The following is a 15734-nucleotide window of genomic DNA, read 5'->3' on the forward strand; positions in this document are numbered from 1 at the left end:
TGAATGCGCGATTAAGAGTTTAATGCACTGCTTGCGTTATCTGGGCCGCTCTGCGCGAAAAGGACAGTTTGATATTGAGGCTACCTCTCAGATCAAGGGTAAAGATTTATTCAAATTTTCCAAACACCAGAGCTATGTGCTAGCTAAATCACAGCCTAACTGGGCCAATGATCATTACCCCCCTTTCCATTGCTTGCATTTTGCACAAAATCACCATGGTGAGTAGAAACAAAAGAATGCTGAAAAACCAGCACTTTATAAATGCCTAACATTAGTAAAGGTGAAATGAATAAAGACTTCATTCATTTTTCCAGCATGGTTATTTCTAATCAAGATCAATGCACACATTTCCCTGTTAGCTTTCAGCCCCTTCCCATCATTTGCTTTCCCTTAAATGAAGCGGCCACCCGGAGATTAAAATGTATATATGTTGGGTCCTGAATGATTTTTACCTGGGCTGGATCAACACATTTAACAGAATCATAAAAGGGAAATCCCAGGGGCGAAAGACGGGACTCCACGGTGCTATCTGGTGTCATTGTGTTATAACACATAGCTGTCAACTTTTCCCTTTTCTTGCAAGGAATCCTATTCGGAATAAGGGAATTTCCCTTAAAAAAAGGGAAACATTGACAGCTATGCATGTAAAGTGCTTTATTTTTCTGAAGGTAGCTAAGCCCCTGAAGTAAATGAAAGGGTAGAAAACACAAGACAGATAGTCTTTGAGTTAAACATAGTTCTTTTCAGTTAGACCCTTCTCTAAACATTGAACTACAGGAGACTGTCCATTATTAGCATGCATGTTTGTGTGCAATAATTGAGAATGGCGTGGTTGTTTAGTTGAGTCTATGACTCACCTGATGTTGTTCATGCCAGCAACTAAAATGAAAAGCTGCAGTCCATTACCTCAGAAGATTTGTACACCCCATACGGCGTTGGCGTCTCTAGGAGAAAAACAAAAGGGGGCTGAGATGTTGCTTTTGTAAAGAATGCAAACCATCAATAATACATATTTGGATTTAGCAACTGCAGTCTTTTGGAAGCATGGTCGATTTTATAGGATTGCAGTTGCTTCATATTTTAGTGCTTATACTGCATTATGTGTTTCTTTGGATGAGCAGAAACCAGAGTTGGACACAGCAGGGAGTAAAATAAATCATGAGCACTTCTCTACCTGTCAGCAGTAAGATCCCTGTCAAACTAAGGCTCCCTCTTGCATGCTTTGGTATTCATGTTTTTAGCAGGTTAGGTGCACTGTGCAGACAGTGACCAGTGACTACCTCCAAAATGAGGGTCTGCTTTGGAGGGGAGCTTAGAAGAAGGGTAGGCAGAAGGTAGATTGGGATCTACTGGTAGATTTCCAGATGATTTGCAATAGATCAGTCTGGGTTTCCAACTACCAAGGTTTCAAAAACAGCAACACTCGGGGGTGGCTTTGGAGATATCCTGCTCTGGCTTGGAAGAGCCCCAGATCTGTCCAAAGATCTTGATTTGGGATTTGTTTGAATTCAAGGCACAACCCTACAGGGAACCGCAGTGGGTACAAAAAGCTGCCCACTGCAGTCTCCTTTCGTGACAGAGGGGTTTGTGGAATTATTGCATTTGCCCCCATTGCCTCCCCTATGTGTTAATTAATATTTTAAAGGAAAGCCTGGAGAGAACTATAGATACAGATATATCGCACGTCGTGGATTTGATGGGCTGTTTTTTTATTGGGTTATGTTTCCCTTGTTCATTTGATTTCTTCCAAGATAGACACGGAGCAGACATATAACCAGGAAAATTACAGGAGGGAATAATAACTTGCTGTCTTAGAAGCAAAATTGTGTTGCTGAGACCTGTGGGATTATTATTCCGCCCCCTTCCAAGCTGCTACCTGGCGATTGACTGCAACATTTCACATTCAGGTGACCTTTTCAGAGCTGAGGAAATGCAGTTTCAGCTTCTTCAGTCCAGAGCAATGGAGATGCTCGTTGGCAGGTGGGATTGGTAACTGCCAGTTTTGCAGCTGGCATTTCCATAGGGAATGAGGTAGAGAGAGTTTTCTGAAACCCTATTTCCTTTCTAGGTGATCTAATCTGAAATGAGATCACAGCTCTGCATAAAAGCACATTCCTGGTTTGAAAAAAACCAGTTGGGGTGGTATGTTTTTGTTTTGAATTTCATTTGTAACCTACCTTTCTTTTGTGGAACTCAAGGCAGTTCATGGAGTTACCATCCAGGCATTGACTGGACCCAGACCTGCTTAGATTCAGCAAGATGGTGGCCTCATGTGCCTTCAGAATATGTGGTAAATCACTGCCAAATGGGCTCAATATAACTGAATGTTCTTCCATCCCCGCTCTTGCCTGGAACTCTACCTCACATTCTAGTTGTCTATGTGTAGAATATTTCTCTTATTTCTGGACAACTGCATCTCGCGATCCATCACCCTGGAGACAAGTGGTACAGCCAAGGCACTATTTCATCACCTCAGTGGGAACTAGGCCATGAGCCAGACAATGTGAGGCACTTTGATATCTCCTTGATTTCAATGAGAAAATGGACAATATGTGTTAAATCTCTCCCATTAAGGTAGCTATACTGTCATCTTTCATCCCACTCCTTTATACCTCACCATGGCACCGGCATACGTGTGGAGGAAAACCTTCAACATGTAGCAGAGTTCCCAAAAGTAGACCAGAGGCAATTGTGTTTCATCCAGCAGAGCTTTACTTGTGCTGAAGGCAAATGAGCTTAATGGTCACAAATCCAAATACATTCATGATTGGCACAGTCCATAAAAAATCCAGTTGCAACACTTACAAAAATGTGTAACAAGACTAAAACTTAACACTAAGCATACTATGTATAGAACACCACACCAAAAGGAAGAGATATAAAGAGAAAGTAAGGCCCAGGCTCCTTCTGGCCTATATTTATAGTCAGCATGACCTTAATTGGAAGATATAAGGGAACTAGTTCAAACCAGCTTCCCAGAAGGTATAACCCAAACAACCATGAAGCTTCTGCCTGCTTCTCTCACTCAGAGAACCTCCCAGTAGCTTCTAGAATCCTCTTGTATTAATCAGAATATGAAAGATCTCTACACATCAGCCAATACTTTATGCACTAAGAAATGCAGACTGACATAGCAGTAGTGGAATTCCTTGCATGGGCTTCCGCTAGCAGGACCAGTTAGGAGTATCTGGGCCACAGGCCTGTGTTGCATTTTGTACATTCGGCATTAAATTGCAATGCCATAAAATTTACCGGTACTTGATTTTTATTGCCTTATCTTTCTGTAGACTTCTTTGAAGTGCTCCCAGGCAAATGATTCATTTTCTCTTGGTTTCAGGAAGCAGTGCATTAACAATCGCAAATAAAGTTTTGATTCTATTTCATTTTCTTTTGCAGAAGAAACAAGTGAGTCAGACCAAGATCCGGGTGATTTCAACCATCCTCTTCATCCTGGCTGGTTGCATCGTCTTCGTCACTATTCCTGCAGTCAGTTTCAAATATATTGAAGACTGGTCAGTTCTGGACTCCTTTTACTTTGTGGTTGTCACTCTGACCACAGTTGGCTTTGGTGATTTTGTGGCAGGTGAGGCATGTAATTTGGCCTGGTGGTACATTCTGGGGGAAGAAGTTCTACTCTGCCACTGGTGTTTGGAAATAGACAGTACTTTGCAGAATTTGTTTTGATTCCTTCCCCTTAAATTTAACTGTAATGCAATCCAGTTGAGGGTAATCAGGTTGGAGGGCAGACACTGGATCAGGCAAAGAGTTTGATCAACAAGAGTCAAGGGCCAGAGGGAAGTGATATGATCATGGATGGGCTAGTGGACAGATCCCAAGGTTGAGCAAAAAAGGCTCAACAACTTTTGTGTCTGGATTTTCACTTTTTGAAACATGGCAATCCTAGCCTTCATTGGTTCCTCAGGTTACCAGTAACCTTTCTGGCCATTATAATGCTGCTTTTCAGAACAGAAAACACCAGGACAAACTCCTTCAGCCCACAAACTGCCTATTTGGCACGAGGAGTACAATGCCTGGGCCCTTCAGTCTGAGCCCCAGATGCAAATCTCCCAAGCACTTAACAGTAGCTCTGTTTCCTGATTCAGTAGTTAGGGCTGCACAAACAGAACCCGTTTCAAAAGAAAAGTCTAAACTTAAATCCCACCAAGAGGAGAGGGAGAGGGAGAGGGAGAGGGAATAGATTAAGTCTCCCCATGTTTGGTAGGATTTTAGCATTTTAAAAGGATGGTGCATGTATAGCCCAACCCATCCATTCATCTTCAGTTTGACTGGAACCTGGAGGGGAAAGGGAATTGTTTCTTTGTTTCTTTGTTTTGTCTTGGGGTAGAGAAAAGAGGTGCAGTGGTTAGTAGGGGAAGAAAGGAAATTATCTGGAAAAGGGAACTTTTCAGAATGCAGATGTCCTGCTGAAGAAATGAGTGAACAGCTGCAAGTCATTTGACAAAATAGTGGTGTGTGTGGTATCCCCTGCTGGGAATCGGCAGCGTCCAAACCATGCATAAAAGTGAATGCAGTTTTTCTATTTCACACATATTTCTTCCTAATAAAAACAGCCTTCCTGAGGACAACATCAATGTTTTAGAAACACTTAAATTCAAATGTGGAAGTAAGATCAGAAGTATAAATGATAGCTGTCCAAAAAGCTGTTTTACAGTCTTTGATAAAAGGGATACACACACACATATCAAAGCAAATAGACAACAGCTTCTTAAGCGCTAGCTTGCAGAATTATGTTCTCTATCTTTGATAGAATTCTTGGCGCTGGATCCATCCCATTATAGAAACCTGACATTGGAAGTGAAAGACTAATGAGGTGTGTAGTGCAGATGTTATGTACTTGCTGGGATGAGAACACTACAATTCGGAGCCATAAATATCTGTTCCTGTCAATTACCAAAAAGCAAATGTACCATTTTGGACTGGAGGTCAAAGAGAAGAGGAAGTGTCCCCCCCCACTCCCCCATTGCCGTGATGAAGAGAAGATGCTTTGACTCCATGTTTTTCTGTAGAATCTCTTAGCATAACGTGCTTCATATCAGTTGGCAGGAGGAGGCAACAGTAGGGGGTGGTCTTACCTTCGTGCCTTAATTGTGGGTTTCTTGCAGGCATCTGGCTGGCTATTACTTGATTCCAAATGAGGGACAAGGTGGCATTTGATCTCATCCAGACAAGCTCTTCTTATAATATTACTATCTTTGGTTGCAATCCACCAGTCATTGCTGCCACAGATTCCATTCATTTCAGTGTTCTTTCTCAAGAAGGTCATGAATGAAGGATATACAGCGCGGAATCATTGTGAAATGGCTCTTTTTATCTCTTCTTCTTCCAGCATTGCTGGTTTCAGTTGTATCAATATTATCAGTGTTTAACAAGTGCTTTGAAATGAAGATGAAGCCCTGTGTTAAAACGAAAGGATGTAGGCAATTGATCATTTTGCTTTCTATGAAATGCACTAAATTCTGGGTAGATAAGGCTGCAATCCTATATTCCAGGGGTTGGCAACATGGTGACCATGGGGACAGTGATGCCCTGTAGGTCTGCTCCAGTATCCACAGATCCTCTGGGCCCACACCCCTTGCTGCTCCCTTGGTGATGAGGTGATAAAATTGGTTAGCTTTCTCATATCCGAAAAGCACATAGAGTTGTATTCAACCAAGCCCCACTCACAGTAGACCAATTAAAATGAATGAACCTAAGTTAGCCCTGCTCATTTACTTCACTGGGCCTGCTCTGAGTACAGCTAGTGTTGAATACCACATACCACACCCATAGAACTAAGTGAGGATGATACTTTGGCCACTTCCTCATTCAACGCTATTTACTCAGATCCCTCGGAGAAGCGAAATGTGTGTGCATGCAGTCTCTCTCTCTCTCTCTCTCTCTCTCTCTCTCTCTCTCTCTCTCTCTGGGGTGGGGAGCTGATTGAGGGAGAGGTGATAAGAGCAGAGATCTAGTTATTGGCTCCTGGAATGTTTACCCCAAAAACTTGAATAGAACTGAGTTTATCCATGTTTCCCTATATTATCAGGGTAGCCAGTCTCGATGGTTTCTTCTGAGATTTATGAATGGAATAGAATGCGGAATTTGTAAGGATGGAGCCGGTAGTGAATCTTAGGCCACTGGGCAGATCCAGATCATCCAGTAACAATCCAATAACATGTTGAATGCTATCAGCTAGGAGATTTCTTCCTGTTGGCAGCTTTTTTTTCCAGGAGACTAACTGTTGAGAAGAATTGCCATGTGACAAGTTCCTTCAATGCACCACTGTGTGCTAATAGCAATTGCCATCCAATAACGCGTCAGTTGCCTGCACCTTCCCATTGCTCTGTATTGACAGCCTGTCAGGCTATCTCCCCTTTGATCTTGAAAGAGCTGCTTGTAAAATATAAACGACACATTACCACAGAGAGACAGATTAGTGGACGTTGGTTGATTTACACTAAAATGGCTCTCTCTGTGCTTATTAACGTATTTGTCGCTTTATAGGACGCACCAGACCATAGGATGCACCTTGTTTTAGAGGGGGAGAACAAGAAAAAAAAAACATCCCCCTCTCTGCTCAGTGCCCCTTCAGTGAAGTGGCAGGAGAAAAGGAGCCCCTTCCATTTCTCCGCCCGCTTGGCTGAAGGGGTGCTGCGCAGCTCTCCCTCTCTGCTGAAGCCAGGAGAGTCTTGCTCTCCTGGCTTCAGTAAAAGGAACCTGAAGCCTGCGGAGCGCAGTGGGAACTTGCACTGTGCTCCAAAGGCTTCAGCGAACTTGCGCTGTGCTCCAAAGGCTTCCCTCCGCGCTTCGGAGGCTTCGCTTTGCTATCGCTGAAGCCAAGGAGCCTGCATTCGCTCTATAGAACGCACACACATTGTGAGGAGAACCTGAGCTTACAGGGTTAAACACCTGTAAAGTGTTTAACCCTGTAAGCTCAGGTTCTCCTCACACCCCCTCTCCCTTCTGCCTGCTCCCCTTAATTTTTGGAGGGGATAAAGTGCGTCCTATAGAGCAAAAAATACGGTCATTTGTGTGTGTTTGGAACTGTACCTGTTGATAGACTGAGATGGCACCGGTTGATGGACAAAGAAAATAGCACAGGATGAAGCGCCAGCTCTGCCACGCTCCCTCCTTAACTCTGTGCTTAGATGGCCGTTATCTTGCTTTATGGCAAATTCCCACTGGGGCACATGTGATCAGAATAACCTCGCCGCCGCGTAGCAACAAAGAGCACAACCGCTTGCCCTTTGTTATACTGGGAAAGGCATAAAGCGATGGCAGCACGTATAGTGTACGTTGAGAGAAAACAATATTTGGATCCCTGCCAGCAATGGTATGCTTTGGTTTTTATATGAGTCTTCAATCATTGCAAGCCCGCTCCTAGACAGGCTGGGCAGAATGCACTTTAAGGCTTCATTGAAATGGATCAGATTGCTAACAGCCTGCAAGAGTGGAAATGCTCAGGGGGAGTGAGAGAGAGGTATGGACTGAACCATATTACAGGGAAGGGGGACTCATCTACATACATAAATGTTATTGGGCAGTGGTGCTGCCAGAGCAGAAGCCAAGGGCCTTGAATGAACAGGAGGGCCCCAGGAAATTGCTTCGTTCTGAAGTAAGGTAATACAAATATATTGTATGCTGTATATTGTGGTGTGAATACTGAGCTCCATAGGGCTATTTAAGTCCAGGCTTAGGAACATAGGAATCTGCCTTATACTGAGTCAGATCATTGGCTCATTGAGCTCTACACTGTCTACACTGACTGGCAGTAGCTCTCCAGGGTTTCAGGTAGGAGTCTGAAGAATCTCACTCAGATCTACCTGGAGATGCCAGGGATAGAATTGGGGACCTTCTGCATGCAGAGAAGATGCTCTACCATTGAGCTGTGGTCCCTTAAAATTACCTAACTGCACCATTGATCCCAAGTGGGCCTTTGCCAATCTGTCAATATTTAGCTACATGGAAAAGGGGGAAATTTAGGGTGCAATCTAATAAACATTCACTATAATGTTAGTTGGGCTTCTGAAGAGGCATGGGAAGTTGCACTTCAGCACTGCAAGTTGATTATGTTTGAAATCTGCCTTGGAATACAGCAAAAACATTTCAAACTCTAAACTTGGATTCAACATTTGCATTCCTGAACTTTAAACTTTGAAGGAGAAAAACCCCCATGCATAAATGACCTGGCATATGGTTGCCAGTTGCCACCCCAATTAGTTTGAAACAGAGCTTGCTGTAATATGATCGTTATTGTTTTAAAAAGTTATGAACAAGAAAAGAGGAAATAAACAAATGAAAGTTCTGATTTTAGTTACGGATTTGCAACAATTTAATTTGATATTCCAATCCCTTCAGAGTGCTGGCTGCTGGGACAGAAGTTATTACAGCCTGATTTTAAAGGACAGATTCGTGCTGCTGTTTTAAAGCCATTGGCATGGAGGAAATGGTTTCAGGAAATGTGTGGTTGAAGGTCCAGTTTCAGTAACACTATTGACTCAAAAAAGGAGCCACTAGCATACCAATTGAAGGCTTCGTTCCTAAAGCAAAGGTTTCAGAACTGAACTGGGTGTATTTCTGAATAAGACTACTTTGGATATTGTAAGTCTGCCATCCTGCATCAGGTATAGTTAAGAACTCATTGAACCTTCACAGGACAATGTAAATTTATCAAACAGCAGTTTGCACACTGTGACAAGCTATCACTTTGTAAATAGTCATTTGCAATGCTTATACTGTAGAATATTAGTTAGAAGGAACCCAAAGGGCATCTACTCCAGCCCCCTGCAATGCAGGAATCTCACTGCAAAAAGTATATAAAAGGTGGGCTGATAACTTAACAGTGACAAAACATGGTTTCACCCTTTGATATTTCTGCATTTAAATTCCTGGGTGAAACCAAACACTTTGCTTTTGTCTGTTTTTCCCCCCCACCTCAGGAGGAAATGCCGAAATTCCTTACCGGGAGTGGTATAAGCCCTTAGTATGGTTCTGGATCCTCGTGGGCCTTGCGTACTTTGCTGCTGTCCTCAGTATGATTGGAGATTGGTTGCGAGTTATTTCGAAGAAGACTAAAGAGGAGGTAACTACAGGCAAATGATTGACCCTGGTGGGTTTTCCTTTGCCAGTTAAGTGCTGGCTTTAATTTGCCCTTATTAGTTCATTAAGTCTGTTTTAGAAGACTTGTTTTAGAAGACGCGGGTGGCGCTGTGGGTAAAAGCCTCAGCGCCTAGGGCTTGCCGATCGAAAGGTCGGCGGTTCGAATCCCCGCAGCGGGGTGCGCTCCCGTTGCTCGGTCCCAGCGCCTGCCAACCTAGCAGTTCGAAAGCACCCCCAGGTGCAAGTAGATAAATAGGGACCGCTTACCAGCGGGAAGGTAAACGGTGTTTCCGTGTGCAGCTCTGGCTCACCAGAGCAGCAATGTCACGCTGGCCACGTGACCTGGAAGTGTCTCCAGACAGCGCTGGCCCCTGGCCTCTTAAGTGAGATGGGCGCACAACCCCAGAGTCTGTCAAGACTGGCCCGTACGGGCAGGGGTACCTTTACCTTTACCCCACCTTCCACTGTTAAAAAAAAGTGTTCAAAATGGTTTGTATAAAATATTAAAGAAAACATTTTTTTTGTTTTTACCCTTATCACGGAGAAGAAAAGGCTGAAGCGTAAGTCCTACCCAAATCTGGAGTGGAGTCCCTAAGATGGTTGGATAGCATCTTGTTTTCAATTTTCAATTTTTATTGGAAATTTCATTTACAACATAACATACAATAAGCATAACATACAACAATACAAACAACCAAGTAAAAGACTTCCTTGTGGTATTTAAGTTATAATTAGAAAAATCTTAATAATTATTCATAAAGAAAACAGCTTATAAGAAGTAAATAAGGAGGTCAGATACAGGATAAAGGGGGGGGAGGTTGGATGGCATCTTGTATGCCTCCTTCTGGGAACTCCTGCAGCCAGGCTGGTGCCAAACATATCACTCTGCTTCCCTTTGGCCTGCATTAGCAAGACTGAGAGGAAGGTCTTGTTGTTTGGGGCAGCCCAGGACCTCCATCCACTCTACTGAGGCTCATGCTCCTGGAAGGTCACTTTGGTGCTGCAAACGCAGCGGTTTGAATTCACCTCTAGAGGCACACTCCATTGCCTCTCGAGACAGATGGATGCCATCATCAATACTCTTATCACCATCACAATTTTATTTGTATGCTGCCTTTCCACAAAAAGAATCAGGCTCAAAGTGGCTTACATCAAAGAAAATGGGAAGGCATCTCAAAATCTACCATCGTTAGAACCATTTCATAATAACATAATAAAACACCGGCATAATGGCAAATATAACCACATACACAAAACCATAGCTGTCATGTTTCCCTTATTTGAAGGGACAATCCCTTATTCCAGCGCCATGTCCCGCTGCTGTCCCTTATTGATGGATGTCCCTTAAATGTCCCTTAAATTTCAAAGGAAGCAGCTCCTCTCCTTCCCTCCCTGCCGGCCAGGGAGGAGGGAGGCTCCAACTGTGTTGCTTGGCTGTGTTGTTCACCCAATAAGAAGTCTAAGAACGACTGGGGGGTGGAGCTTGCATGCCTTGTGTGTGGCTAGTTAATGCAAGCTGAGAGGGTTTTTGAATGCTGGACGCCATTTTGTTGCACGTGCTGCTGCAAACTTTGCAGTGCAAAGCCAGGTCGGGGAGCCATCTTAAGTTGAGGCTGCATAGGCCTTGTGGTGCATGTGATTCAGATTCTATTCAGTTGAACCTCTGGTTACAAAGTTGGTTGGACGGTGTTCTCGAAGCTACCCAGCATGAGTTTGACCAGACTGCAGGAGGACAGGAAGACTGGGGTGCCTGGAACAGCTGAGGCTGCAGGTCCCTTATTTTGGCTGCTGGTCCCTTATTTTCAAGGCCGCTAGTCCCTTATTTTCAAATCTGTAAGTTGACAGCTATGCACAAAACCCACCACAATTTCAGTGCTATAAATATAGCAAGATTGCATTAGCGGCAGTACACCTCCTGGCAATAGCAAAAATAACAAGGGAGCTTGACAGTTTCAGCTTGGTCAAAGAAACACCTCTTCCATGATGTTGCTCTTATATCCTGCATTTCTTCAATCATAGAATCCAGGTCGGCATACATGTGATGGACGCCCATTCAAGCACCAACCAGATCCAGGCCCCCTTAGTTTCAGCAAAGTGGTAGCCTTGCGTGCTTTCAGATCATGCCCTGTGATGATAGATATAATATCTTAACAAAAGCATCGATAAAACAAAGACACTCACAGCACAGATGGAATCCATTAAAGAAAACCAGATCATGTGTTAGAAATTGCTAAGCAGGCAAATTCTAAGCCTATCTGAGACAAAACAAGGGAGGGCAAATAGAGAGGGAGCCTGCCAGGCCTTCCTTGGAAGAGAATCCCAAAGTTTAGGTGTGATCTCATAGAAGGCTCTCGCCCACTCTAGCCTCAGTCATAGTTGGGACCACTGGCGGACGAAGGTAGGGGCGAGGTGGTGGTGTTCCCCCCGGGTGCCATCCGGGGGGTGACATTGTGGCTGCCCCCACTCAAGGGACACTCGGTGCTCGCTGCGCACCCCCGGGACGCTTGCTGCGCCCCTGGCGCCCCCGCCCCCTGAGACGCACGCCACGCCCCCTGAGACATGGGCCACACCCCCTGAGATGTGTGCCATGCCCCCTGAGACATGCACCATGCCCCCTGGGATGTGCGCCAGCTACGCCCCAGATGTACGCCACTCCCGGTGCCGGAGCAGGGAGCTCCGCCACTGGCTGGGACACAGAAAAGAAGCACCTATTTAAATTCCTTTTAACATTCTTTCTGGTGGCACTTTATAGAGCTGTGGTATTGATCCTATAGGGTGAAAGAAACGGGACCAGGGATTGATTGAATCTGAAAGCACTTTGATGATCAAAGCTAATGACATGGGGGAAACAGAAGGGTGGGTGCATACTTATTAGCACAATGCAGAGACCTTCTGGTTTCCTGGAAATCCACCTCATGGTGTGTGTGTATGGGCGGGGGGAACCACACACAAAAGCCTGGCCCCTTGTGAAGAATCTCAGTTTCTTATTTAAGCTTGGTGTTGTATGTCAAAATGGTGTATTTTGTATGAAGCTGAATGTCACAGCTTTGCCACAACTGGTCTCAAAGGGAGCTCTTATGCCTTGAATAGCTTGTTTGAAAGAAGACATTTGGCCAGCATCGCCTCCCGTGTGGCTTTACATGGCATGAATGCAATATAGTAGGGAGTAGACAAGAGCCATTTGGAAACCAAGTGAATAATTCTAACTAGCGTCGCTTCCCCTCCCTGCACCACTTGATCTATACTTGCAGGAGTTTCTAAGTACCAAACAACAACAACAACAACCCACCCTTAAAAAAACAATACTGTGATTTTTTCAGCTCTTTGTTCTTGACTTTTTTCACAGGTTGGTGAAATAAAAGCCCACGCGGCTGAATGGAAAGCCAACGTGACTGCGGAGTTCAGGGAAACGCGGCGGCGTCTGAGCGTGGAAATCCATGACAAGCTCCAGAGAGCAGCGACGATTCGGAGCATGGAGCGCAGGCGGCTGGGGCTGGACCAGAGAGCCCACTCGCTGGATATGCTCTCTCCGGAGAAACGCTGCGTCTTTGCTGCCTTGGACAGTGGCCACTTCAAGGCTTCATCTCAGGAAAGCATCAACAACAGGCCTAACAACCTGCGCCTTAAAGGGACGGAACAGTTGAGCAAGCATGGGCAGGGGGCCTCCGAGGACAACATCATCAACAAGTTCGGCTCTTCCTCCAAGCTGACCAAGAGGAAAAACAAAGACCTGAAGAAGAGCATCCCGGAAGACGTGCGCAAAATCTACGAGACCTTCCGGAACTACTCCTTGGATGAGGAGAAGAAGGAGGAAGATTCCGAGAAAGGGTGTCACTCGGAACATTCCAGCACTGCCGTTCTCACCGACTGCATTGAACAGCACATGGGCCTCGAGAACGGGATGATCCCCAGCGAAACCAAAGAAAGGGAACACGAAAACAAAGCATTACTTGAAGACAGGAATTAAATGTGAAAACCAACAAAAACAATGACCCTTGACTCTCACGAACCAATGTTAGTCTTTTATATACGTACAAGATATATATACAGATGGATATATGTATCAAGAAGACATGTGCCTTATACAGACTCCTAATTCAGTCTGGTTCCATAACATCCTGGGATATTTCACTGTGCCATAACAACCGAAGTTTGCTCTGCCAAAAGAAATCACACTGGAAAATGGCGTCTGCAGCTGGAATATTGACAATGACAGCCTACGTGTTCTTGCCATGGAGGAACATCCAAATACAGCTGGAAAGGCAAATAACACAGCGGGAATGTTTGGGAGCAAAGACAGACCTCTTAGAAGAGCATTTTGGGAAGTGAGGAAAGAAGGCTTCTACTTTTTCAATGGATGACAAGTTCCTTGCTTCTGTCACTGCTGAATCCTTTTTTTTTTTTTATGGAAAGGCAAAATAACTTTAAAATAAGGCAGTGTTTATGATTTGGCATAGGATCCAAATATGATTGTTCTCCCATTTTGTATTTCAAATATATATATATATACACACACACACATTCAAAAATGGATGAATTAGCTTCAGTAATCCAAAAATAAATAAATAAATAAATGCCCATGCACAAGGAAGTTGCCTGGACACTGATGAAGATAACAGCAGGATATCCCCCCCCCCCAGAAAAAAGAAAAGAAAACACACAAAAACAGCACATAACAAATGGAAATTTTAAAAGGGGGAAATTGGGGTGTGGGTGGGTATGGGTGTTTTCCCCTGCCGTTGGAAGAAATTCCTGTGATAAACTGATAATCATACATTGGAGATTATCTCATTACCTTCAAAATTTCAGCATCTGCATTGCTTAAGCGAGGAATAACCTTGCGCTTGGTTCAGTTAAACAGTGAGCCCCTTGTTTTAAAATGTTCGCAGCCACACTTTGTATTACTGACGGAGCTCCAGTTGAAATGCTGTAATACAATGAAGACGGAGAGCGAAGCCTTTGCATGATGTCAAACATTTTGCTCTTCTCTGTAGCAGAAGTTGATTTTTTAAAAACAGCAGGCATATACAATGTAAAGTCATGGGGCAGGGCAACTTTCAAAGCTCAGGGCTCTGTGTTCCTATTGGTCGTTAGGGTTTAGGTATGAGAGACAGACAACTTCCCAAAATTCCACGTGGATGATGAAGGCGATGATAAAAAACATGATCAAAATTTTTAAGTGCTTATAGCTTTAAGTGCCATTAATAACATCATATTGTGCAACTGTTAAATCACATGCTTTGTCGACTATCTTCCTGTAAGTGTTACTTTTCTTTCTCATTCATTTTGGTTTCTCTTCCTCCCTTCCTCAGAACCTAAGCAAAACCTCTTTTGGTTTCAAAGCCAACAACACACAACAAGATAATTATTACTACACATTTTATACCCATTGCCATGTCTTTGATGATTGCATATGGAGAGCACAAATAGCTTCAAACCTAAAAACAAAGGAAGAGGATGTGAGAAAATTAATTAATGCAATCTTGGGTGTGTTTGCTTGCGTAAGAAATGGAGTGAGGGGAAAGGTGTTGAAATGAAAGGTGGGTTGGAATACATGTGCAAACTTGCATATCATCTATGTATTTTTCATAGCCTTCAAAGACTGTCACCAACAGCTGTGGTTCTTCAAATTCCACCAAACCTAGTGCAACACACTACACCTCCCTCCTTCCACACAATTCACCCAAACTTAGTTTATGAAGATAATATAACCAGGAATAGTTTCTGTAATCATGCCTTGACATTCTAGGGAAAACATGGGATGGGCCCCATCTACAATATGGTTACCAGATGTCCCCATTTTCCAGGGACAGTCCCCGGATTTACAAATTGGTCTCCAGACAAAATCGGTCTCCAAAATGTCCCCAGATTTCATTTAATGTCCCCGAATTTATATTTTAAGTGTTGTAGATTTATTAGTAGGGAAAGAATGTTGTGTGATTGGTTCAACGGCACAAGACACATCATATGGGGACTTCCGGTGAGGCAAAATGGTGGGTACCATGGCAGCGAGCAGCTCCTGAAGCCAGCCAGAGCCAACTGTGCTACCAGGCTGGCTCTGGGCTGTTGAGACTGCTGCCACCACTGCAAAGGGAGAACCGGGGATGCCTGGCACGTCAACTGGGGGAACCCCCCCCTCGCGACCCAAATTGAGCTGGGAGCGAGAGCGCCCGGCCCACTGCCCAGCAGCGCTCCGGGACCAGGAAAACCCTGGAGCTGATGCAGGGAGAAGGAGGAGAGGAGAAGGAGAAGGAGAAGGAAGAGAGAGAAAGAGGAAGGAGGGAAAAAAGAGGAACCCAGACCTTGCCGCACCACTGCTGCCATCGCTAAGTAGGAGAGGTAGGGGAGCACCAGGAGTGCAAGGACACGTGGCTGAGTCCAGGCCCAGCCCAAGCCTAATCCACGGCAGCTAGCACTCCAAGAGAGCAGCCCGGGGCCCTAGAGGAAGGCCGTGCGACAGAGTAGACCACAGAAGAGATTACTTCTTAATTTAATAATAATAATAATAACTATTATTTTTCTCTTTTCAAAAAAAAAAGTGTTCCCAGATTCTTTGAAAAAAATCTGGAAACCTTAATCTACAATGCACTGGGCTTTTGAACACCGCCCCCCCTCACCAATGAAGAGTTGTCACC

General features: G+C 44.3%; 1 protein-coding gene across 2 annotated transcripts in view; it reads left to right on the forward strand.

The window, feature by feature from the left end:
- The window catches only part of KCNK10 (potassium two pore domain channel subfamily K member 10), an 89498-nt gene extending 74326 nt beyond the window's left edge, over positions 1-15172 (forward strand). For both annotated transcript variants that reach the window (XM_081912306.1, XM_081912305.1), the window contains 3 exons: positions 3397-3583; positions 8940-9082; positions 12446-15172. In XM_081912306.1, the coding sequence (XP_081768432.1) occupies positions 3397-3583; positions 8940-9082; positions 12446-13066 (951 nt within the window). In that variant the 3' untranslated portion in view covers positions 13067-15172. The remainder of the gene's footprint in view (positions 1-3396; positions 3584-8939; positions 9083-12445) is intronic.
- The last annotated feature ends 562 nt before the right edge of the window (positions 15173-15734 follow it).

Source organism: Podarcis melisellensis, assembly GCF_964234715.1.
Source record: "Podarcis melisellensis genome assembly, chromosome: 1".
NCBI classification, from domain to species: domain Eukaryota; kingdom Metazoa; phylum Chordata; class Lepidosauria; order Squamata; family Lacertidae; genus Podarcis; species Podarcis melisellensis.